At 40.5% G+C, this 27,231-nt stretch overlaps 1 protein-coding gene and 1 pseudogene across 2 annotated transcripts in view; one reads left to right on the forward strand and one right to left on the reverse strand.

The window, feature by feature from the left end:
- The window catches only part of sbno2b (strawberry notch homolog 2b), an 84,526-nt gene that overhangs the window by 31,649 nt on the left and 25,646 nt on the right, over positions 1 to 27,231 (reverse strand). For both annotated transcript variants that reach the window (XM_088350411.1, XM_088350410.1), the window contains exon 4: positions 21,540 to 21,666. In XM_088350411.1, coding sequence (XP_088206537.1) covers positions 21,540 to 21,666 — 127 coding nt within the window. The remainder of the gene's footprint in view (positions 1 to 21,539; positions 21,667 to 27,231) is intronic.
- On the forward strand, positions 8,069 to 8,185 carry LOC148355902 (U2 spliceosomal RNA; annotated as a pseudogene).

The raw sequence follows: 27,231 nt of genomic DNA on the forward strand, positions 1-27,231 counted from the left end.
AAACTCACAACAAACACATGGGTGTTATTTTTGTGCTCTGACGCTACAGAAACAACTCGCTGACCGTCACGTGGAAGCACTACTGTCGTCTTTAGCCTGGACTCTCTTTGTGTGAGTATGGTTTCTTCAGGGCAAGTTCAGGCATGAAAAACCTTTCTGAAATGTCTTGGGCTCTGATTGGCTGCCTTAAGGGTGATTGAGGGTGAATCTTCACGGTTTAAGGAATGGTGGGGGTGGGAAGAAATACCTCGCCTTTACACATAAGTTCCTACCACTACGCTCATCAGCTGTAAGTCCTCAGTCTTCACTATCCCATCCCCCCATTGAGTGAGTCTGGCTGTGACAGATGCGTAAACAAAGCCAGAAAATAAGGACACGCGTCATTCTGCAGAGGTTCTGTGGCGCAAACCCAGAGATAAGCAGCATAGTCATTTTTAATCGAGGGAAAACAGGACACCATTTTTCAAAAGGCCTTTGTTTACCTCAAGCACATTTCCTAGAAGAGAGCGTATCAGTCAAAGTCATGTGTTGATAAATAGTGGCGCACATGATACATTTTGGCATTTCCTCATGCCCTAAATCTTGCAGTTTTAAAGTTAAACAAGATGTAGTTTAAGCCTTTTTTGAGGTAAACGTGCCTTAAAAGTCAAACAAAGCTGTCAAAGAAACAATAACAGCCTGGCAACATACAGTCGGCTGTTATTTGGCTACTCAACTAGGGTTACCGCACCATACGGCTCATGACAGTAAAACTACAATAAGCGCTACCATTGCGCTCTTTATACATTTAAAAACACAAAAAAATGCATGACAAGGGAAACAACTCATTAATGTATCTGATGATGGATTTGAAATGTTAGTGTATCTTTCACAATGACCTTGTTTTTTTCCATTCTCTTATATTCATTGCTAGCACTATTTTTGTATGATGATGAAATAAAATTGAATGCCTTTTTATATGTCATCTTTATCACTGTTGGTCTCGCGGTTAAGTGCCGGCGACTCGGGTTTGATTACTGTTGAATACAATCTTTGAACGAGTGCTACATACACGAGGAAACCTACAAACTCTGAAGACTCAAAGTGTGGCCAAACTACTATATTTCTTATCACTTTTTTGCCCAGCCTTTCCAGGTTGCCTTTCTGGGATACCTTTGGCAGCAAGATGGCGTACAACTAGAATAGAATAAAATATACCTTTATTATCATTGTTACAAAATGGGTTGAACATATTGTGACAACGAAATTGGACGTGGCACTCCAGTTTCGCATTTTACTGAGAGAATAAAAACACCCTCAAAAGACCAAAGATAATTTACACAATATTTACACAAGAAAGTGTGGGCATGTATGGTGTTTACATACAGTTTTGGGATCGTAGAAGTGCAATATGCGGTAGTGCAAAATAGGCAACATTGTGCAAAGTAAGCATAGGCATGAATGCAATTTTACATTTGTATGAGGTAGTGTGTTTGCAAGAGTTTCAGTGAGCCGCATGTTAACCAAATAGAAATTTCTCCACCCACCAAAAAATGCACGTTTATATGATAGTTCATGTTTTTTTGCTTATTATTCAAATTAATGATACTTTTTTTAATGGGTGAAGTTTTTTGACCACTATGAGGCACTAAACAATACACATTGTCCCTTTACTAATACAAAATATGAAATAGTCAAAGAACAGTGTCTTAGTTTATTCCATTTAATCACTGTTTTTAAAACAATTGACTTTGATGGCAGTCAGGAAAATAATTTTATTGCTAAGACATACATATAAACTGCATCACTCCTGCAGAGTAAAACTAGAACAGCAAAGACAGAAAAAAACAAAAATGTTGAGATGTGTGTTTGAGCAAGCATACTGCCCCAGCAGATTCTGAGAAAAAGTGTGCCTGGCTGTTTCTAAGCGAGCCACCTCCGAGCTCAGCACCATGCTAATCGAGTTGTTAAGCAGAGCAGAACAGAGGCTGCAGTGTTACTTGTCCAGAGGCAGACGTTTACCCAGAGCTGCTTCATCTACTATTCCACTAACCGGGCCCTGCCGCACCCAGATAAAGCTTGAATTCCAACCGCTCTGATGCTAATCTGCCTCTTTCTGGAGCACACAGCCAACGCATCCATCCGAAGGCTAATCCTGCCTCAATCTCCTCCAAATACAAATTTCCCGTTTTATTTTTCAAGCCACACATCTTGCATGTTTCTGCAAGTGTTTCTTAAGCCAAATAGCTCCAAGGAGATGATTTATAGCTTTACAGAAGGGCATGTGAGGGCTCATGCTTTTCCTGTCATTTCTCCACCCATGTGCTATTCAACAAAAGTAGCCTTTCACATGGTACACTTTAGCCCTGATTTCTCAACGCGGTCACGCATTTTCTTTTTTCCCTTCAGCGCTTGGGCAATCTTTTGATCAAGTGAAACATAATGTGACAAGCCAGTTGCCACACCGCACGCAGATCAGTAAATTACAACATTTTGTGTGTCTTTGGATGAATTGTAAGAGGCGCGAATCATTAGAAACCAATCTGTCCATAGCAGAGGATACCAGTGGAATTAGTTAATGGAAAACCCATTGAAACATAAAATTAAAAACTTGGCTAACACCACATAACAATGCTATTATGTGTGACGGTTTTTCTAACTGCTCTTCAGATACAAACAGCAAAGTCATTGCTTATCACAGGCACCTTATGATAAATTCCAGCACAACTGTACAAGGAAGTCTACATATAAACAACCTACAGGGTGTTACAGAAGTCTTGGGCATATTTGAAGTCCTCATATATAATTAACTATGAATGGTAGTAAGATAAAATTTGTGCTATTTTAAAGCTAATTACAGACTGTTATAAGGCTATTGATTTTTTCTTTTTCTTTTTTTTTCAGACCTATACATGGCGTTCACTCAACCAGAAAAGGTGTTTTGTGTGCTTGAATTGGCAAAAATGGAATTATAAACTGTTGTTCAACATGCATTTTGCAGACAATTTGAAAAGGAACCACCGGAGAAGAAAAGAAAGTTCAATAGTGAGATGGCACGGTAAATACATAACAGATGGGAGCTCATGCCAAGCTAAGAGAACAGGATGCCCCTCAACTTCAGAAGATGCGATTGAACAAGTTGAAACTGCCTTAAATCGATCAGAAGAGCCTGTAGGGAACTTCAGTGTCCTACAACAACTGTTTGGCATGTCTTAAAAAGATGACTGCCTGACAGTTTCTGAACACAACACATGAATTAGACGGTCTGGGCAGGATGATCCCGATCTCATGTTCTGGCCACCCAGATCTCAAACCATTATTGTGGGGATTTGTGAGAGGATTGGTCAATGTGTATCTAATCTAAGAGACATGGATGAGCTGAAGGCACAAATAACAGAAGATGTTGCAACCATTGACAATGAAATGCTGGAACGCGTTTAGCAAAAATTCGGCTTGAGATTACAAGCTTCTGTATTTACCAGGTGTGTTTTTATATCTTGAATATTATCCCGATATATACAATGTCAAAGTGTGACTAAGACTTCTGGAAGACCCTATACAAGGAATAAATAACAAAAACATATAACACATCAAATCTTATCCTATATTTGCTCATTTTAGGTATTTTTCATATCGTAAGAGGTTATCATATGTTAATTGGGGTTTTTTCTCAAGTAAAATAAGAAACATAAAAATTAAAAAGGTGGTGTTTGTTGATTTCTCCTCCACACCTCTTAAAGACCAGTCATTGGAAAAATAATGAGAGATAAGGTCAAAGAACTATTCATGAAGCGTCTCTGAAAATTCAGGTAAAACTATTCTTTTCTCCTGACTGTACTGCATGAACGGCAGAGTCAAGAACAGTTAATGCAGCAACAGTCAGCATTCGGAGGTAGTATCAGAGTCGAAAAACTGTAAAAGGTGACGCTTGTGTGTAAGGGAATGCCAAGTGTGAAATTTAACACTTGACATTTACTTCTTCCATAGGGTTTTGTTGAAAGCAATTTGTCACTCTCGAGCAAACATGTGAGATGACGCTGTGTGAAAAAAGAAATGCACAGTTGTGTGCATATTCCATCTTACCTAGATGGTGTATGAAAACGACTGTACTGGAATGTCAGTCAGGTCTCTAAAGCAATTTAGTGGCCTCGATCTTCATGGTAAATTCATTACATAACTCCTGGTACCTTCAGTAACTGAATTTCGGCAAAGAGGTTGTATATCTATGTATGTATATGTATGTATATGTATGTATGTATGTATGTATGTATACATAAAGCTTGGCACTCGGCATTAAGGGTTGGAATTGGGTGGTTTGGTCACCTAATGACTCCCAACAGTTGGGTCTAAAATGGCGGCGCCCTGTTTGGCTGCGGCTGCATCGGCTCACTACAGTTTAACTGTACGGGTCAGGTGTATCGACATTTCGTTCTGTGTGCATGGTTACAAAGAATAAAAGTAAATTCTATTCTATATATATTTTAACATACATCTACTGATACACAGTATCTCACAGACCTCCAGGCAGATCATAATCTTGGAACCCATGGTACCATATGAGGACCGTATTGAGGAGGCCAATGAGAGAAAAAATGTACTGAGATAGTGAAGGAGTGCCAGAGAAATGAGTAAAAAGCACGGTGTGAGCCTATCAAGGTGGGATTCAGAGTTTTTTTTTGTGAAAAAAGTTTAAAATATCCAATAAAGTATGTTCCACTTCATGATTGTGTCCCACTGTAAGCAGCACGTCCAGCCGAGGTGTTGTGGCGGCAATTGATTCTGGGAATTTCAGTTGCTTCCCCAGGTCAACTTTGTGCTGTTGCCAGCAAGCCAGATGATGTAGCTCTGGGAGCTGAAGGTAGCTTCTCATCAGCCCAGACAAAAGCGATCGAGTACTTCATTGGGCAGAGACGCTTGCATTGGCAAATCCCAGCTGAGGGTGTTTGCTATGGCCTTCAGGAATAGGTCATGGCGCCAACGGTAGCGCCCCTTGCCCAGGGCCTTCGCACAGCAGCTGAGGATGTTTCAGGGACCCCCATTTTGGCAAAGATGACAGGCTGGTAACTCCACAATTCCCCAGCTGAACAGGTTGGATGGGCTTGGTAGTACATCGTAGACAGCCTTGATTAGAAATAATATTTGATGGTGCTCTGCTTTTCACAACCCTGCCCAGGAGACCTTGCGGTCCACTGCATGCTCCTATCTCGTCTAGGCTCACTGCTGCCGCATTCCAACCGCCCGGCTGGCCCTACTCCTTCTCTACTGCTGCCCACACCTCTTGCTGTACCAGTAATCTACGGACCCTCCCCTGCGCCTTGTCGTAGCTAGGTGTGTGTGTCTATATATATATATATATATATATATATATATATATATATATATATATATATATATATATATATATATATATATATATATATATGATAACGTAGCACAGTTGCCCTTGTTTGGAATGGTTTGATGCCACAAACCACTTGTCTGGACAAAGACAAGTAATGCATGCAAACTCTGGCTTACTCGCTAAAAAGGTGTCAAGTATATTCACCGATTCACGTTTTATCATCTGCCTCTACGGCAAAAATAGCACAGTTTTATCCATCCGTATACAGTGTAAGTCCATGCTTGTGGCATGCCATGTATGGGCACAACTTGGGATGGGAGGCAGCAATGAGCACACTTTTGAAGCCCAACCCTGGATTTTGGTGGTTTTCATGAGTGAAATCATCCAAAAAGGTAAAGGCTTAAAAATGTCGGTTTGCTTGATGATGTTGCCCGTGCTTGTCCCCCGATTGGTTTTCTAGCAATGTATAGCATGTATAAGGGGTTATTTGGCTGTCACTAGGCTTGTAAACGATTAATCGGGAAGAACAGAAGGCAGTTCTAAATTTGGTTTGCATGTAAAGGCTATTATATTGTGACGCTGTAATTGTTCAAAGTATGTATTTACACGTGATTCACAGAGGATTCGCAATTCAAACCGCAAAATGGTTTGGGGAATACCGTATAATTATGAAAAACAGGCCTCAGAGTACAAATTCAAAGGATACATACGGTAAACCACTGCTCAAGTGACACATGGAAAACAAAGAAATGAGACAATAAAAATCTAAATATAACAAAAACAAGTCAGACAAGTACAACAGGACACAACTAAAACGTGAGAAAAGTCAAAAGAGGAAAGCGGGCGGGATTTTTATGGCCTTAGAAATTGAGATGGGGCTCACAAGTACATTAAGTTTGCTCTCTTGTCAGCAAGACAGTATTCCCCATACCGTAGGAAGATTCTAGCGGGCCACCAGGAATGATTTGATCTCGCCAAAGTCTCATAAACTTGTATTATCAAATAATTTGATAATATTTTTAGATATACCCTATTTGATGGTGAACCCCTAATTTTTGATTAGAAATTGGCATAAACCCTTGTCTCACTTTTTATCAGCTCAAACTTTGCTGTTGATTGCAACAGGAATTAAACGGTGACATCACCGAATTCTAACCACCGGATAACAAGTAGTAAGGATGACATACGAAAAGGCAGTCGATTTTATCTCCCTATCACACTATTTCTGGTTACTGTACCAGAGACAGATGTATTTTTTGGTGTGTTTCACATGTGACGATGACGATGAATTGGTCACTTACACTGCCTAGAATAGAAGAGAAGAATATAACCGATGGGCACACATTGATCATAGATCTAAATTCTTGATTTTGCTCTAAAATGCACCTGATCGAAGCGTTTGAACTTAAAATGTACATATTCTTCTTTCTCCCGAAACCCCCTGGACTGTCCACCCACCGGAGTCTCACAAAACTCAATGGGAAATACAGCGAGATTTAATAAACTTCTGCTACAATGAAAATGCAAGTAGGCACTCTGGTATTTGTTCGGCAGCCACATTGGGGCCAACTTCAAAACACACACAAGACGGGCCACGCTTTGGGCTTTCCCCCGCCTACGCGGTGCACGCTTGCTTGCTTTTCCAAGGCAGGGAAGTCAAACAAGCGACGTCACCGTTCCAAAGACTTCCCATTTTCATGTCTCTAAAATTCACATGAGCCTTGCTGTTGATCTTGGATTTGGCCTCCTTCCAGCCCAGTTCCTCACTTCAGCTGTCAGGGAGAAACCATGTTGCTGCTGTTTGCAGTGTGAGCAGTGGTCTTGCATGTCAATATCTAAATGTTGTTTGAGTGAAGCAGACAAACAGGGTGATGACATGGCTTCTCCTTGTGCTCAGCTGAGTGAAGCAACCCATATTCTGTGCTCAGCTGTTGACCTTGTCCAAGCACTCACCCAAAGTGCCTGTGTGTGGGTTCCCAAAAGGGTACACCTGGGACCAGTAAAATTATATTTCTGGTCAAGTATTTTCCGCACCGGATTACAAGGCGCAAACCATAAGATTAGTCTTTTATGATTTGATTTTCTGATATAAGGCGCATGGAATTACAATTTCATTAAGGGCCTGGATTGCACCAAAAAGTACTATATTTGTGCATTTATTAATCAATAAAAATATATTGCAGATGATGAATGCAAATACTGTAAACATCGAGAATAAAACCCGGACGACAGCGGGGAAAGGTCCAGATCCTAACTGCTAGGGATTAAAGACAAATTGTCAAAAGGTATTAGGTTTTATCTTATAATTACACGATTTTTAGACACAGTACCATATGGTTTATGTTATAATTGGGCATTAAACCTGTCTGTTATTCAGAAAAGGTTGGGGACCACTAAAATAAAGTATTGCAACGCAGAATCACAAAATGCACGGGATTCTGAACTGAATGAAGGTAAAGGCATTGTGGGAAGTAGTTCTTTCATCATAAAAGATGTAAATAAACTTATAGCTGCACATATTTAACAACAATGCTTAGTTTGAGCTGAAAAAAAGTAAAACAAAATTGTACAGTATACCGATTTTTCTATCACTTCCTGTTTTCTCATTTCTCTAACAATTGTATATGGTACCGTGACCTAAAACAGCGTGATAATCAGATAAGACCTATTGCCATTTTCAACATCAAGTTCCTGGAGGCCTGTTGCTTAAGATTTAAAGCGCTTAGTAGGTGGTTGTTCCAACCTCACATAGCTTGGCCTTTGGCTAAGTTGATTTTTGCAATCCAGAGATGGAATAAGAGCTTGCTCTGTCCACTCCACGCATCGGCCCGGTATTGCAGTACCTCCGGGAACGGTGCATTCGCAATGATCGCAGCAAGGCTTTAGGGATAGGACCTTAGCTTGGCCTTTTGGCTGAGAGTAAGTGTCCCGGCTCCTAGGCTTTGTAGCGTATTATGAACTGACCGATAACGGATAATGGATAATGAATAACGAAGATAGAACAATAACCCTTAAAAACCCCCCGCACTGTTATCCGGGTTCGATAACCACCATTGTTGTGTTCAATAATAACTATTAAATGATCAATAATTGCACAAACATGATAATCAATCAATATGAATTCCCATTTTTGTTACGTACACTGGATTAAAAGGCGCAAGTTCAAATTTCTGGTCAATTTGGGTTTTAGAGAGTGCCTTAAAGTCTGCAAAATACAGAACTTAAAAAGCCGACCTCATTTCGCAGCTAGAGAAGTCAAAGCACTTGTACACACAGCCCGGCTATTTTAGTTTTTTTTTTAGCTTTCTAATATGTTTACATCCATCTTTATTCATCCATACAAAACATCATTTTGTTTCATGTATTGTACAGTTGACCCCAGGCAAAACCGGGTTACAGCGATACAAAACTAGCTAGGCGTCCCTAGGTTTGCAGTGACACTAAAGGTTAGGCAACAACACGATAACCATGGAAACAAAGCTTGTGATTATCAAGTAATATTAAGGAGGCGCATGAATAGGTGCCCTGTATGGCGTTATCCAATCGACGATCAACATAATAATAAGGACATTAAAGCATACCAATCCCCACAAGTGAAAGTTTTAAAATCACTTTCATTTTTGATACTCTGTCGCCCTCTCCTGCACCTTCTGCATCCACCCAGTAACTCCACTCAACCAACTCAAGACACGTTTACAACAAAGGTAGATCAAATTTCATTTTCCTTTTATATTTTTTTTATACCTATATTCGATCATATGCATATAAATATCAAACATAAATAGTGCTAAATATTTTTAAATTTTAATATTTTTATCTGGGGAATCGGGGATTTGGAATGCATTATCAAATTACCCTTGTTTTTTTAATCCCCCGCCAAAGGGCAATTTCGCTTTACGACCCCCGCCTCAAAACAGATTGAAGTCTTAAACAAGGGGTCTACTGTACAATCTGAAATTGGTTAATAACAGACAATCCACCCAAAACATAAGTAAACTCCCGCATTTACCATGTACTGTATTGACTGAGATAAAGTGAAAAAATAATAGAGCCCTGACAACTCAATCCATTAAGTTAAACACAATAACGATGCAAATATTTAGCAACCTTTACCTCACCCACTTCATGACATTTTTCATTCAGGAAAGACTCATCACTTGATTAGTCACTTCCAGTAACCTGCATGCATAGGTCACGGTCGACGTTTAACCAGAGAACAAAGAAAGTCACAGTCTTTTGCGTCTCTAGATCTCGGGACTTCCTGCTAATTTCCCTCCTTTCAAACCGGGATGTGGTATGAAATATGCAGCGTGACTCAAGGCCAAAGTCAAGGTTTTAAAATAACGAGGACAAAGATGCTGACTGTGCAAACGTAGACACCGCACAAACAGGCATGAGCTGCGTAGAATGACATATCAGGTTGACGCTTTTCCTGGAATACAATGAGTGAGACAAGCAGTCATTTGTCATGAGCTGAGCATTAAACTATAAGTGGGGCCAACCCTAAAACTGATTGCAACACGCAAGCATACAAGTGATTGCAACTTGACATATCAGGTTAGTACTTTTACAGTAAGAAAACAAAAGATTTTGGCTCTGAAAAATCGCAGAGTGAATTAAATGTCTGCACTTATTGTACTGTGCACCATGCAGTTTAAGTTTGAGAGAGAAGTGTCAGCTGTAACAATATCCCTTTTACCATTACCGTAATGCATAATCAAGTCATAAACTCCTTATCTACATGATTATCTTCTTGGAAGACATTCCATGCAAGCAGCTGATATGTACTTTTAATAATCTTTGAACAACAGGTCTATCATGCATCTACTGGACTGTCTCAGAAAATTAGAATATTGTGATAAAGTTCTTTATTTTCTGTAATGCAATTAAAAAAACAAAAATGTCATACATTCTGGATTCATTACACATCAACTGAACTATTTCAAGCCTTTTATTATTTGAATATTGCTGATTTTGGCTTACAGCTGAAAAAAACTCAAAAATCCTATCTCAAAATATTAGAATACTTCCTCAGACCAAGTAAAAAAAATAATTTTATAACAGCAAAACTAAATCAAACATTTGAAAATGTCCATTGATGCACTCAGTACTTGGTTGGGAATCCTTTTGCACGGATTACTGCATCAATCCGGCGTGGCATGGAGGCAATCAGCCTGTGGCATTGCTGAGGTGTTATTGATGCCCAGGATGCTTCGATAGCGGCCTTCAGCTCATTTGCATTTGTAGGTCTGGTGTCTTTCATCTTCTTCTTAACTATACCCCACAAATTCTCGATGGGGTTCAGGTCAGGGGAATTAGCAGGCCAATCAAGGACAGTGATGCCATGGTCAGTGCACCAGTTACTGGTGGTTTTGGCACTGTGGGCAGGTGCCAGATCATGCTGGAAAATCAAATACTCATCTCCATAGAGCTTTTCAGCAGATGGAAGCATGTAGTGCTCTAAAATCTCTTGGTACACAGTTGCATTTACTCCGGACTTGATGAAACACAGTGGACCAACACCAGCAGCTGACATGGCTCCCTAAACCATTGCTGACTGTGGGAACTTCACACTGGATTTCAAGCAACTTGGATTTTGCTCTTCTCCAGCCTTTCTCCAGACTCTGGCGCCTTGACTTCCAAATGAAATGCAAAACTTGCTTTCGTCTGAAAAGAGGACTTTGGACCACTCTGCAACTGTCCAGTGCTTCTTCTCCATAGCCCAAGTCAGACGCTTCTTCCGTTGTCTCGAGTTCAGAAGTGGCTTGACCATGGGAATACGGCTATTGTAGCCCATTTCCCGGACACGCCTGTGAACTGTGGCTTTTGATACCTGGACTCCAGCTTCAGCCCACTGTCTTTGAAGCTCCCTCAAATTCTGGAAGCGGCTCTTCTTCACAATTTTGTTAAGGCTGCGGTCATCTCTCTTGGTTGTGCAGCGTTTCCGGCCACATTTTTCCCTTCCAACAGACTTTTTGTGGATATGCTTTGAAACTGCACTCTGTGAACAGCCTGCTCTTTGAGAAATTTCTTTTTGTGTCTTACCCTCCTGATGGAGGGTATCAATGATGGTCCTCTGGACAGCAGTCAGATCAGCAGTAATTTAGTTTACTGAACCAAGCTGAGTGTTTTTAAGGCTCAGGAAACCCTCGCAAGGTGTTTCGAGTTAATTAGATGATTCAGGTGATTAGTTGAATAGCCTACTTGTATACTTTTTCATGATATTCTAATATTTTGAGATAGGATTTTTGAGTTTTCTTAAGCTGTAAGCCAAATTCAGCAATATTAAAATAATAAAAGGCTTGAAATAGTTCAGTTGATGTGTAATGAATCCAGAATGTATGACATTTTTGTTTTTTTAATTGCATTACAGAAAATAAAGAACTTTATCACAATATTCTAATTTTCTGAGACAGTCCAGTATATAGTCCTGCATAGAATACATTAATTACAACGCAGTCTACATTTTACAATGGATTTAGAATTGGCACTCCAGGATTTTTTCATTGCTGTAATAATTGTTTGAAAAATAGTTTATAGTGGGTCAGAAGGTAGAGCGCTCGTCTTGGGATCAAGAGATCTCAGTTCGAATCCCGGCTCCTCCACGTTACATGTCGAAGTGTCCTTGGGTAAGGCACTGAACCCCTAATACCCCCAATAAGCAGGTTAGCGCCTTACATGGCTGCACGGCCGCTATTGGGAAATGTGAAGCACAATGTAAAGCGCTTTGGGAAGTCTTGATTTGAAAAGCGCTATATGGGCGGCAGCGGCTCAGGAGGTAGAGCGCTTGGGATCAAGAGATCGCAGTTCGAATCCCGGCTCCTCCGTGTTACATGTCGAAGTGTCCTTGGGTAATACACTGAACCCCTAATACCCCCAATAAGCAGAATAGCGCCTTACATGGCTGCACGGCCGCTATTGGGAAATGTAAAGCACAATGTAAAGCGCTTTTGGAAGTCTTGACTTGAAAAGCGCAATATAAATGCAGATCATTTCATTTCATTTCACATAGTTGTTTACAGTTTTTGTTTTAGATGTGAATACATTATATTATAGGTGGAGACTTTAAATTGTTCTATATATTATTTTTAGTGCAATCCTAATTTCATTGTAGCAACACAGTGTTAATAGTAAAGGTGATTCTGATTCATTCATTAATTATCCCTCCATCCATCCATTTTCTGCGCTGCTTATTCTCACTAGGGTGGCGGGGGTGCTGGAGCGCAACCCAGTTATCAGTGGGCAGGGGACACCCTGAACTGATTGCCAGCCAGGTTTAGGGCACACAATGATAGACAACTCATTCGCTCGCTCATTCACACCTAAGGACAATTAGGACCGGCATAAATAACCTAAATGCATGATTTTTTAATGTGGGAGGAAACCAGATAACCCGGAGGAAACCCATGCAGGCATAAAAATGTGAAAACAAAGCAGTCAAAATTAAATCTATTAAAAAAAATAATATATCTTCACAATTTTTTTCTGATTAGATGAAAACATAATAATGGGCAGAATTATTTGGCATTAAAATGTTTTTTTAGCGTGAGCTCAAAGGTCATCTTCAAAAAAAGACAGTGCCAAAATTATTCATCTGAAATAATGGGAAAAATGATCTGCTAGTAAAACTATTTTAATGTATTTGCATAAGTGTCATCATCAAGCAAAATTACCTACCAAAATTATATACCTGTAGTACTTGCTGAGCGAGATTATTTTGCAAGAAATCTTGAGCATCAATGTCTGATAAGGCAGGTGACAGCGTCTTCCCAAGAGCTATTAGCACCCTGAACTCCATCTACAGCGTTCTTGAGCAAAATGTAGTGTACAACTGCCCCCGTGAATATGCCCATATTAAGTATATATCATAAATTTATTGATTTTTGCAAATGTTTACCTTTAAATTCGTTTTGCTTGCACTGAAAGGAGGAAGCCCTCAGATTTTGTTGTATATTTAGAATGACATTAAATGCCCTTCATTCCTTAATTTATTCATTCATTTAGACAAAATAGATAATTTTATCTTTTATTTTTGGAGAACTGGACAAAAAAACGTCGACCAAATATAATGTCATTTTAGATTTTCACGGCTAACTAGTTGAGAAAGTTTTTCCCCAAAGATGTAAACGGGATCATTAAAACCATCCGTTTATTTCACTATAATTGTCTGTTGAGAGTTTCCGGTAGCTTTAAGGCAAAAAGTAAGCCCGCTCATCATTCAAACTGAGACTCAGGAGGAATAAAGCCTCGCTACCTTTTTGGAGGTCAGACGAGGTAAGCACAACATTTTTTGGGGTCCTTCCTCACAACTTGAGAAAACTCTACTTAAACCCTATTCAAGTTGAGAATGGAGAGCATCCTGACATATCGCATCTGTGTTTGGGATGCTTGGAGCACGGCAGTGGACATGAAAAGCACTCGGAGAGTAATCAACACAGCCCAGAAAAATCGTGCTCTCTACCCAGTATGTATTTCTGCTTATTGTCATCTGACATATACTTGGATTTTTATTGTTTTATATCATAGAATATTCCGTTGTTTGTGCACTATTTTGTCCAAAACTTTAATATTTGAATGAATAAGAGGTATTTGAAGATTCATCGGAAAAAAATAACAGCAATTAATTGATTTTTCAAATAATAAACCCTACTTTCATTGCACTACTATTAAAACTTAAGAATGGCACTACTTGGTAATTATTATGCCTTTATATGCTGACAATCTTTTCTTACTTTTCTCTTTCAAACTTTATTACATATTTACCCTGAGGGCCATGTCAAGTCAGGTCATGTTTATTTGTACAGTCATTAATCAAAAGAAGTCTCAAAGAGTTGCTAAGACTACAGACAATTTCACATCATCCACTGATCTAAATCTAGATGAACGCAATGAAAAACTAAAAAAAAGCTCAGCGTGAGGAAAATGAAGAAACCTGTCCAACATGTCAAATCTCGTTGCATACAATGCTCCACAACTGATGACAATGACAATAAAGACAATTCAATTCAAGAAGTAAATCGTAAAAGTACCTTGGGAAGTGGCCGTCCCAGCTGTGAGTACAATTTAGTCCAAAACTGCATGAGCGACATCGGTCCAAATTCTGCTTTAAGAGTTGGCATACACACTCAAAAACACTCCTGCGTCACCTGAGTACAACAGCCTGATCCATGAGTTTCTAACCACCCTACAACTACTGGGACCCTCTCGGCCCTTCCACAATTTCTCTGGGGTCCGGAACAACACATCTGCCTACACTTGAGGTGCCGCTCTGGTCAATGAGCACAACTCAGGTCTAGAAGAAGGCCGCTAGGGTATTAGCGCTGAGTGATAAGTCATAGTGGTTGTGCACTAATAGTTCCTCAAAGAGGTGGCCTGAAAGAGAGCGAGCGGCTAAGGCGGGGAGGGCCGAAGGGAGGGAGGTAGGAGGAGCTTTCAGGAAATGATGCTTTTGTTGGTAAGTGACTACAGTTACCGGCAGTCAGGCCCATTTTACTGTACATGGTGTAACTCAACCGCATTTGTAGTGTAAACAGAATTGCGCTCTGATCCCGGCCACTCCTCCTACGCCGTTGAGTATTTCTAGATTTGATTGGCAAGCTCCAGCTTTTCTTTTTTTAACGATTATTAGATTTTGAGAACGAATACGGTGTCCCGGTCGTTGGTTTAATATCGTACGCTTTCCCAGTTATCCCGTTAAGATACAACATTAAAGATTAGATCAGAGGTCGGGAACCTTGTTGACTCAAAGAGCAATGAAAGCAAAATATTAAGATTGTTTTTCCGTGAGATCCACAACATATATTTTAAGACTTAATTAAACAAAGCCGCCAAACATGCTGTCTAGACAAAAGCTAATTCTTTAGTGCTTTTTTTTTTCATTGCATGGCGTTTGGTTTATAAGAAATGATACTACCCGAGCCTTTGTCCATTTCAACAAATATCCCACTTACAATTAGTTCCCCACCCCCACAGTTACGTAAAATTGTAATAATCACTCAAAACAAGGTGCAAGTAGAGTTCTTTTGTAAAACTGTCACAAAATTTTGGAAACGAAAATCGTATGGATTTACAGTATTTACATTCAGCCATGGTCAAAGTTTTAACCTTGGGAATTAAGTAGTCACTATTCGGCCAGCAGTTCTGTTTTTATTGGTGTATATTTTAAACATCTTTAAAATCGATAAATATCTGTCTTAAAATTCCTCATGCGCGCTGTTGATCATATGTCTTTTTTTTCACAACTTGCGCGAATAATACGCTTATAAAAGTATTCAGGCAGACGTCACACTTGCATGTGTATTCTGATGCATCTCATTAGCTAAGGAACACGGAAAAAAATCAACATTTTTTCTTAGCAGTACTAAAAGTGCTTCTTAAACCCGCTACACAGTTCTACTGCTAGTGGGAAAAACATTATGTTGCACTCACGGCCTAAATTCATTAAAAACTGTTTTTTTTTCCTCTGAGCCAGATGTACTGATGAAAGGAGCCACACCTGGCTTTCGGGCCATACATTTCCCACGCTTGGCCTTTATCTTAGGATTTAAATCAGTCATCCATCTACGTCTTATACCAATAGGACCAAAATCGAAATTCACAGGAAACTAGCAATTTAGATACATTTCACCATGCAGATCACCCCCAAAAAACTGTTTAAATATAGGGATTACAAACTCAATTTACTTAGGGGCCGCTGGAACTAGGGCCTGAGTGAGTTTGGGCTGCATCTGGTTTATCAAAAGAAGAGACTCACTGGAGCTACACGTAAGATGCATCATTTGTCGTTTAGGCTTCAGCTCAGCAGCATTGACTCTCCTTTCACACCCTGGCAGCCCCTCGTTCCACATCCCTATATAAATGTAATATTTTGTGATCAGTTTGCAAAAATTAACCAATTAATTGTAATCAGCTAATTTTTTGAAATGCACAGTCTGTGATGTGTATGCACTGATGTGGGTCCAACCGAGAAGTAGCTAGGCAATTATACTGCAGGGCTTATGTACATTGATCTCAAACATTAGCGTCTACATTTTGAGAGCTGCTTAATTATTAGCACAGAGGTGGAATCTATACCAAACTCGCGCATTATTGTTAAGGTTTCACAATATGGCAGGGGCTGCAAACTATCTTGAGGGAAGTAGATGTTCCACGGGCTGTAAGTATAAGACCCGTGGTTTGAAATATACTCAACAAAACCACAGCAATATTATTTCAAATGCCTGTGGTCATCTAACAGTAAGGAGTTTGGCAACGTATCATAATTAGATTCTCAACCGTCACGGCACGCCCTGCTACCAGGAATAAATGATTTACTTCTTTTTAGAATTGTGCAAATTGATTGTCTTATAATGCTCCCTAATACAACTCCTGCAGTTATAAACCTCTATTTGTGTATTTTGTTCTAATGTGAAGAACTGGTATCATTCTACCTAATTTGCCTCCCGCCATTTTAAAATAACAATATATTTATATCAATGTATTTTTTCATCTGCTTTCGGTAGAGCAGAGTGCACCAACCTTATTGTAGCTGAGAACTACTTTTTGATACTTATTAGCTTGGAAGAGCTACCAATTTGATACTATACTACTTTACTATGTCATTGTTAGGTTATTACAAGGTGGTACTTATCAGAAGTAGGGTTAAACTAGGTTGAGTCAACCACTACAACACCTGCCTTGTAAAAATGGACAATGAGTGATGTATATATGTATACTGTATGTATATGTATATAGGCGAATTTAGGAAGAACAAATGTATTTAGGGCAGCACGGCGGTGCAGTGGTTAGTGCGTGTGCGGCACAGTTCTGAGGTCATGATATCAAACCTCCTGTGTGGAGTTTGCATTTTCTTCCCGTGCTTGTGTGGGTTTCTTCCAGGCACTCCAGTTTCCTCCCACATTCCAAAAACATGCATGTCAGGTTAATTGGCTGGTCCAAATTGTCCCTAGGTGTGGATGAGCGAGCAAATTGTCTGTCCCTGTGTGCCCTGCGACAGGCTGGGAACTAGTTTAGGGTGTCCCGTGCCCACTGCCAGAGGATGGCTGGGATGGGCTCCAGCACCCCCGCGACCCAAATGAGGATAAGCGGTGCAGATAACGGATGGCTAAATGTATTTAAAGACTGATTTGTCCTGTCAGTTAGAAATCAAATTTGCTAGAAATTTACAATGACCCATCACTGGTGAGCTACTTTCAGAACTGGTGCGCGGGCTACTCAGGTGTTCTTGGGGGGCTACCTGGTAACCCCTGCTCTGGAGAATTTCAAATTTTAAAGATCTTTAGTACAAACAACTAACTTAAACAGAAACTCAAAATTTAAAGTAGACATACTTTGGTTGACAAAAAACATTTTTTTGACAATACTTTGGGAAAAAGTAAACAAACAGGCTAATGTTTTTGACTCTGATTGGCTCGCTGTCACTATTTAAACCCACGTCTATCTGTCACCTGTTGTCAGTCCGTCTGCGAATCTCAGTGTACTCTAGGCAAGCTTTTTCGACCCCTGACTCCCACCTACTACTCTCCTCTCCTGGCTTTCGACTCATTTCCCGACCACGTTTTTGCTCTCCTGTCCCGCCTACTGACCCGTTTTTTCCGTTCCCAACGCCGCCATCGCTCGCCACAGAAGTCCCACTTCCGCATTCAGAGCCACCTGCTTCCTGCGTCCAGCAATCACCGGATCGTGGGTGCAACCCTTCCCTTTCTTCCAATAAAACTGAGAGAAACGTAACGCAAGTGGGTCCTGTTTCCGTTCTGGTCTTGACATGAATATACTTACACCAAAGTGTGGCATTTTGCCATGATGAACATGACCATTTACTACATGAGCTAAGTGATGTTTTCACACAATGATCACACATACTCTGCTTATATATCACACTCACACTATACATACTTCACATGTGATGTGAGTAAACTTGTCCCTCGTAAAGAAAGTGCCAATTTAGAACTCACAATCCAAATTTTATCTTTTACTCTCAAAGCAATACATCTGCAGAATCTTTAGGATTGCCTTCATGATTGATGGCTTACAAACCTCAATCCTGAATTTCACCAGTAAACGGACCATCCTGGACGCAATCCAGTTAAAAACATACTTGACAAATAGATATATAGCCGGAGGTGAGCCAGCTTATAAAGCCAACGTTGATGATGAGACAAATGGGCTCCATTTGCACCCTGAGCTTACAGGAATCTCCGATATGCCAGGATAATATACTGTAATGTCCATCTTTGGGAGACTGAAATGGAGAAAAAGACTCTTGTAGACAGAGTGGCGCCTGTCCATGGTGTCATCATTTGAGTGGGAATCCTTCGCCCAATGCTTGTGCATTTATATGTGAGTGTGTGTGTGTTTGTGTGTTTATGTAGTAGGGCAGAGTGGCACCAGAAAGGCTAGATGCCAAGAATGAATCAGGAACACTTTAACGCAAACCTCCAATTTTTAGTATTAGGGAAAATTGCATATATGGGGGAAAATAAGGAAATTGTGGTTCTGTTGAGAATCTTTTTTAAGCTGCACTACATTATCTAGAGAAAAAAAACACTCTCCTATTTGAGGAGCTATAACCACATGTTACCGCACTGTTATTGAAATAAGGCCGATTACAAAACCAGCGGCCTTACATTCAAACAATGCACGCAATAAATTGCAATTTATCTATATTAGACCTGCGTCAACTGTCATGACCTTGAAGGGGATAAAAAATCATTAACTGAGTATAAAATCTGACTCATAAAAAAACCGAAAGCATGACTTTAGTTGGCTTACTCCTATTACTTATCAGAGCTGAACTGAACACCTCCCATTAGATGGAGAATCTGAAAAAAATAAAAATAAAAATAAAAACGAAACAAAGGACCCGGGATGTCCATTTTACACATGTCTTCTAACAAAATCTAAACTCAGTAAGTCCAGGTAACAAAGCCAATTCTCAATCATACTCTTAATTTTACATGGATATGCCGAATAAGCCCCCAATCTTTTTAATTGGTCTGCAAAGACAGAACAAGACAATGCAAAACCAATTACGTCCACAGAACATCACACTTATCTTTACAAATTAGGAAAATACATCAAAGGACCTCAATGAGTTGAAAAAAGGCTGGAATAAATCCAGCTAGGGAAAGTGAAATGATAGAAATGGACATAAAACATGTCAGGTTATAGAATTGCAACAATAGAAAAAGTTGTCAAAAAAATTGTAGGGAAATAAAGGAAATGTGCATCTTAAAGTTGAGGTGCGTCGTTTGAGGTGTCCTTTAAAAAATGGAATATTTTCTCCATTGAGTATGTGGTAATATTTCCCAAATGAGTTGAAAGAGTCCCTGTGCGTCATTATTACTGATTTGACTTCGCTTTGCTCGCTCATTTGGCGCCACCCGCCGTGGGTTCTGATTGGCTCCCTGTCACTATTTGAACTCAGTCCTGTCAATCCCCTGTTGTCAGTCCGTCTGCGAACCTCAGTATATAATAGGCAAGCCTTTTTCGACCCTGACTCCCATCTGTCCCTTTTTTGCTCCCGTCTATCCCCTGTCTTCGACCTGTTTTTGATCCTGACCACGTCTGCTCTCCTGTTCCGGTTACGACCCGTTTTTGATCCCGACCACGTCTGCTCTCCCGTCCCGGCTTACGACCCGTTTCTGACAATGACCACGTTTTTGCTCTCCTGTCCCGGTTATCGACCTGTTTTCCCGCCCTTGACACCGCCGTCGCTCGCTATAGAAGATCCACTTCCGTGTTCGGATCACAAACTGTGTACGAGAGCGACTTGCTTCCCGCGCCTAGCAAATGCCGGATCGTGGGTGCAGTCAAGTCAAGTCATGTTTATTTGTATAGCCCTTCCTCTTTCCTTTAATTTGTGAGAAACGTAACGCAATTGGGTCCTGTTCCCGTTCTGGTCCTGATACTATGCTTAATCTTCCACTGCGCCTATCAACCTGATCTTGTTTTTAGCAAAGTTCCTCGGTGCGGATTACATTAGGTATGCGGAATGGGAGGCGGGGGAGTGCTGCAGAGTGATGTCATGCTCGTCCCTGTGTTTTTTAGTTTCTAATTGTTGGTGTAGAATGAAAATAGTGAAACCAATAAAAGGCCATCAAGTACAGTCCAAACACCAACGCAAACCCTCAAAAAGTTTAAAAACAAGAGTTTATTCGAGCACGTCTAAGAAATGCAATCGGTTACCTACGCATCATAAATGACCCGACAAGGCTGCAATGATGACACAATTAAGGAGATGGTGGCAGCAGGTAAAACATTCCAAATTCCCTACAGCTCCTTTAAGAATTTTAACGGCACCAAATAAGACAAATCGACAAAGCCTATAATTCGTACACAATGGCACTTGTTGTAATGACTGCTGCTACTCTGTCCGTAAATGAGATAGCAATGGAAAGTGTCAGAAGCAGATGCAGATATCGGGAGACATGATCTAAATTGTCAACATGATAGAAGGCTGTGCTCTCTGTATTTCTTTTCCCCAGTTCTGTCATGATTACTGATGCGAGGCACCTGTGCCCGCTCCTTTGGCGCCAACTGCCTCGGACTCTGATTGGCTCCCTGTCCCTATTTAAACCCCCGCCTTTCTGTCACCTGTTTTCAGTCCGTCTGCAAACCTCAGTTCACGCTAGGCAAGCTTTTCGAACCTGACTCACCCCTGTGCTGGCCCCCGTCTGTTTCCCGGCTTCGACCCATTTCCTGATCTCGACCACGTTTTTTGCTCTCCTGTCCCGGCTACTGACCTGTTTTTTTCCGCTCCCGACACCGCTCCAGACACCTCCATCGCTCGCCACGGAAATACCATCTCCGGATCGTGTGTACAATCCTTTCCCTTCTTCCCAATAAAACTAAGAGAAGCGCACGCAAGTAGGTTCTGTCTCTGTTCTGGTCCTGACAAATTCAGTTTATTGATGTAATCCTCTGAGTCATTGAACAAAGTACCTTTTGATTATAGATTCAAAGTATCAGTAGGTTTACACGCAGCCCAGAGCTCGTGTTTCAGTTGAAGTCCAGAACAACGTGCGATTATAGTGTCTCGGCGATGGCATGTGTGAACATGCACTGCGGTTGTCTAGACAACGCGAGGCTTTAATCAGTGGGCTTTATGGTACATTAGGAAAGGTGAATGAATGCACATACGCACACAAGAAAAGCAAGGGAAGAAAGGCGGATATGCCTTGCTTGGATGCAACTTTTGAACTCTGAGCTGTTAACCGACCTGGGAGAAATCGCCGTTTCTCTGGAGGTTGAAGCAGGAGAAATCCATGTCCGAGAAGGAATACATGTCGAGATGAACATCCGGTGTCGTGGCGGTAGTAGCGCTGCTGCTGTTTAAGTGGTATTGTCTGGAAAGGGAGAATAATACAAAGGTTAGATTGTTCTTTTTTTTTTTTTTTTTGCAAATAAAAAAGTTGTTAAGTTACATCTCCGGACTACAATGTACAGTAGACCCCCAGGACACAGCGACCCTTTCTTGCGGCGTTTTACTTTTTTCGGCCACTCTTTACGGCAATTTTCCCACCACGCAACATCGACAAAAGATTATTCTGTGAAGCTACATCTCTAAGATGGCCTGTCTGTATTGGTCCACGTCATATAAAATGCTGGTCTGATATTGGTTTGTGTCATGGCAACACAAGAGTGCTGATATGCAACTGGCTGAATTACTTCCCACATTGCCTTCAATGTTGTAATTATAACACCAAACACGCTGTTGCTGCAAGTGTCTGCAATAAGGCACCATGAATAAAGAACAGTCAACATTGACTGTACAAAACTCGGCATTTTTTTACATTTATTTCTATTTCCATCATTTTAAACCAGTGGTTCTCAAATAGTAGGGCGGGGCTCCTGGTGGAGGGGGGGTGGGGCCGGGGGGTTGTGATGAGGGTCCTTCAAAGGGCGGCCCAGGAGCAGTACACTAGAAGGCAGTGGCATTTTCATTTGTTTACACTTAGCCTCCACGCAGTGCATTAAACGCGTATAAGAGTATAAGCATTGAGTATAAAGTGAAGACACAAACTGCAGCAGGCCCTCAAGTTACCCCATGAAAAAAAAACTGAGGATTTTTCTTCCGGGGGGGCGGGGGAGTGTTGTTGGGTTTTGGGGCATGACAGAAAATAATTGAAAAGCACTGCTTTAAACTGATATGGTAAATTACGTAAGATTTGTATTATTTGGCAGAATTGCAAGACTGTTTTTCTTTGGATTTATTTTTTTCACTAAGGGTCCCAACACAACAGTGATGCTTAAAGGGTAAGCAAAAACATAATAAACCGTGGAAATGAATTATGTGATTATGAAAAAATACAAGGAAGTCATACAAACTGCTACCCTTGCAAAACGGCCTGGCCGTAAACAATCGACGATCGGCACGACTTGTAAAAATAAAGAGGCGAGGAAAGCAAAGGAGTCTACTGTGTCTTCTGAATTTTAAAATCTGTTCGATTTGACTCAGCTGTCGCCGTCTTCGCCCCTGTTCTATATACACACACCTACTACTGAACTCGACCGGGTAAGTCACGTCACGTTCATTTTACATATACATTTATTCATGTTATTCAATGATTTGCATGTAGATTACACATAAGTAGCACTTACTATATACTATTATGTTATTTCAAAATGTTTATATAGGGTACAGGGGCTTTGGAACGCATTAGTCGTCAAGACCAGAACGGAGACAGGACCCACTTGCGTTGGGTTTCTCACAAGTTTTATTGGAAGAAAGAGAAAGGGTTGTGCCCACGATCCGGTGATTGCTGGCCGCGGGAAGCAAGTCGCTCTGAACGCGAAAGCGGATCTTCCGTGAGGAGCGATGGCAGTGTCGGGAACGGAAAAATGGGTCAGTAGCCGGGACAGGAGAGCAAAAACCTGGTCGGGGTCGTAAGCGAGTCGTAAGCCAGGAAAAGAGAGTAGATGTGGTCAGGGACAAAAAGAGGTCGAAAGCCGGGACGGGAGAGTAGACGTGGTCAGGATCAAAAACGGGTTGAAACCGGGGTACAGACGGGAGCAAAAAACAGGTGGGAGTCAGGGTAAAAAAAAGGCTTGCCTAGTGCTAACTGAGGTTTGCAGAAGGACTGACAAAAAGGGACAGATAGGAGTGGGTTTAAATAGGGACATGGAGCTAATCACAGTCCAAGACAGTTGGCGCCAAAGGAGTGGGCACTGGTGATTCAGATCGCCAATCATGACATTAGTTAAACATTACCAAAGGTTGCTATCCCCCGCTATACTGCAATTTCACTTTGCGATCCTCACCTAAGAACTCATTAACGTTGCAAATCTGAAGGTCGACTGAACAATAAAGCCCTTGGAAAATGGAGACAAATGTTGCACACTTCTAAACTTAATTTGGAATTCGACTCAACTTTTCCGGACAAATAAGCAAGGAATGACTAATTCATATTTTTTTCCTGTGTCAAATTGTGTCCTGTGCAATTTTTCTGCGAACAAGCCGCCAACTGAACACAATTCCCCTTCATTGCGTGAGTGCAGCTCGTTATATGGTTACAAGCCAGTGTGCTTTGGAGCAGGTAAATGCTGCACACACCCGGCTCCCAAAAGCAAACCTTTGTTCAGGTGGGACTGTTGTCCACCAATCACATCACAGTTCTCAGAGTTCAGTCACACTGAGCTTTGCCAAAGTTATTTGCAGATTTGCCTCAGTGTCCTCAAACACAGGAATGTTTTAAAACACCGGAAAAGTGGAAGATGGAGGAAAAAATGGGCAAAATGTTGTGGGGGAAGAAAATCGAAGTTGACTAAACAAAACTGTGTGGTAATGCATACTTTTGCTACCAAACAATTCATTCAATCAAATCAATGGTAAATCCCCCCTTTCAGACCCTTTAATCCATCAGCTGACATAGGATACGACAAGTAATATTGACGGTAAATGAGCCAAACATTAAGCCACTCGTGCAGGGGTCGCCAACTCAAAATGTTGAAACAGCCATATAAGACAAAAATCAAAGAAGAAAACATTTACAATGTATCTATTTCACATACTTTAAAGTCCAATTCATCACCAGATACAGAATTGTTTCCCTTGTTGTGTTTTTTATGTTTATTTATGTTTCATGACAAGTTTTTTGTTTTCTCCATTGTCTAAAATTCATCTCTGGCACCAGGAATAAAAATAGTGTGACAATGAGGCCAAATTGAATGTGTGTTACACACATACTGGACTGTCTCAGAAAATTAGAATATTGTGATAAAGTTCTTTATTTTCTGTAATGCAATTAAAAAAACAAAAATGTCATACATTCTGGATTCATTACACATCAACTGAACTATTTCAAGCCTTTTATTATTTGAATATTGCTGAATTTGGCTTACAGCTTAAGAAAACTCAAAAATCCTATCTCAAAATATTAGAATACTTCCTCAGACCAAGTCAAAAAATAATTTTATAACAGCAAAACTAAATCAAACATTTGAAAATGTCCATTGATGCATTCAGTACTTGGTTGGGAATCCTTTTGCACGGATTACAGTATGTCACTCAGCTTTACCGGAAACATCAGTGTTTGCATTGACAGTTGGTGCCCCCTTCTAACCGCACCGGGTGAAACACATACATTGTAACAACGTGCACACGTGCCTCTTTTTTTTGCTGTTGATATCGAGGAACGGGGTAAGAAATCCTATTCATAATTCTTTTCTTTATCCTTTTTTATTTTTACACGTTCATGTTAGCGTAATCTTTCGTACGGAAGATTACGATAACGCGAACGTACGATTAGCCTGGGTTAGCTTTATGATTCGAGGTAAACATTCAGGGTGTTGGAACTGAGCCCAAAATTCAGGGTGTTGGAACGGATCCCCCTTTCCAATGAAGCGCTTAGCCACTTGTGGTGTTAAATGACTTGTAAACGACCTGATTTTTTATTTTTACACGTTCATGTTAGCGTAATCTTTCGTACGGAAGATTACGATAACGCCAACGCACGATTAGCATGTGTTAGCTTTATGATCACGTTGATCATTCATGCTAAACATTCAAGGTGTTGGAACGGATTAAAAGAATTTTACATTATTTTTAATGGGAAAATTGATCGTCGGTGATCGACCAAATCGGTTCTCGACCAGGCTTCTGGAACGGATTATGCAGGGATCAGAATTTTCCGCGGATCCGCGGATTTCCGCTGTTTTTGAACCCCAAAGTCATTCCGACTTTTTCACTTTTTCTCTTGAGTAGCAAACAAATTCAAAATCCGACTGTCTCACTCTTTCCTTTATTCAGGGATCAGAATGGAGATTTTCATTTTCAGCTGAAATAGCCAGGGTCCAGGAATAAAGCAGGTTTATTCCTGGACGCTGGCTATTTCAGCTGAAAATGAAAATCTCCATTCTGATCCCTGATTATGGTCGAGAACCGAGGTTCCACTGTATAACGTTTTGCCATAGAGTATTTAAATAGTGCTACGGAAATACACACTGTAATAATAATAATAGGTTGATATGCAAATGAGGGGGTGGAGTTTAATGTGGGCTTTTACTCCCCCCGGGTGGAGTTAAAGAGCCTCATGGCATGTTTGCCACTTTTCTGGGCAACAAAAAGAGTGCAATAAAAGGCAGCATGCATTCATAATAAAATAGCAGCCTTTTGGAGAGGAATAGGAAATAAAATCACATTAATACCGTTTAAGTAGGATTTCTGTGCATTCAATTTTCTCGTTTTACCTTTGTGATCCACGGCTGATAACACACCCGCCAGTTTGTTTAAAACAGCCGGTTGCCTGGGTTGTGACACTGCCCCTTTCAAAGCGGCGGGGCTAGGGCGTGCACAGGTTGGCTCTAAAAACCAGCTAAGGACAGACGCGCCAGAGTTGTCGGCTTAAGGTGTTGTAACAATGAATCCGTTAGTAGACAGTTGTACTACAATGCACTCGGTTCCTATATTTTAATGCACAATACTTACACAAACCTGCATAGGAAAATTGGTTGGACGTGTTTAACCGGTTTGGTTGCTGCTCAGCGAGTTCATTATCGCTAAGTCGAGACGATAAGAAAATGTATAGTCGTGCACCGTGTATTATTAAAATGACAGCCGCATTTTTGTTTAAAGGTGATTTTTCAAAATAGCTACACTATAAATTAAATAATTATTCAAAGTCTGTTCAACAAAACTGTAAACACAAGTGAGACAAGGTCACAGTGAATTATAACAGAAAGTACATATTGTATGATTCATTATTATTGTATGATTGTTATTCTGATATGTGCAAATTCAGCTCATGTTTTCCTCAAAACATATCTCTAATAACAAAAAATGGCTGTGATTAAATCAATGTTGGTACTCCAGATGACAATAATTACGATCAATGGATTTTTTACACACAAACATAAGATGGCACAGTGGTTGACATTTGAGATACGCCTAAAGGCTAATAAAGCTTGCTATATTTTAATTAATACACAACGTAACATTTCTGGCACAAAACAGCTCCTGTTTACTAGAAATCTGCAGTAACAATGTCACACGATGTTATGCAACTGTTAGGAGTCGTTTTCCTTCCTGCCAGGATAATTATGAAATATAAAACCTGCATGCTATCAACAGGTTGCAATCATCCATGGAGCCTGGCTGCAGGCAGTATCAACAAGTCAAAATCAAATCCGGCGTATTCCTATTCACTTCCCTTGAAGGCTTTTGTTAGAAAAAAGTTTGTGAACAGAAAGAAAAAAAAAATGCCGACATTGCAAGACAGGCTTGACATCTATGCAAGTAAAACAAGATCCGGGCTACTTAGGAATCTAACTGTGGAGTATATATCAGGTTAAATGGAACCCCTGAGCAGTTCTCCTGATTAAAAAGCTTAACGAACTGTATGCTCTCAATTGAAAATACAAAAAAAGAAAACAATTACCAGCATGAAACACTTACCTATGAATGAACTGTCCAC

Source organism: Urocampus carinirostris, chromosome 12 (assembly GCF_059441175.1).
Source record: "Urocampus carinirostris isolate Australia breed hairy pipefish chromosome 12, RoL_Ucar_1.0, whole genome shotgun sequence".
In the NCBI taxonomy this organism is placed as follows: domain Eukaryota; kingdom Metazoa; phylum Chordata; class Actinopteri; order Syngnathiformes; family Syngnathidae; genus Urocampus; species Urocampus carinirostris.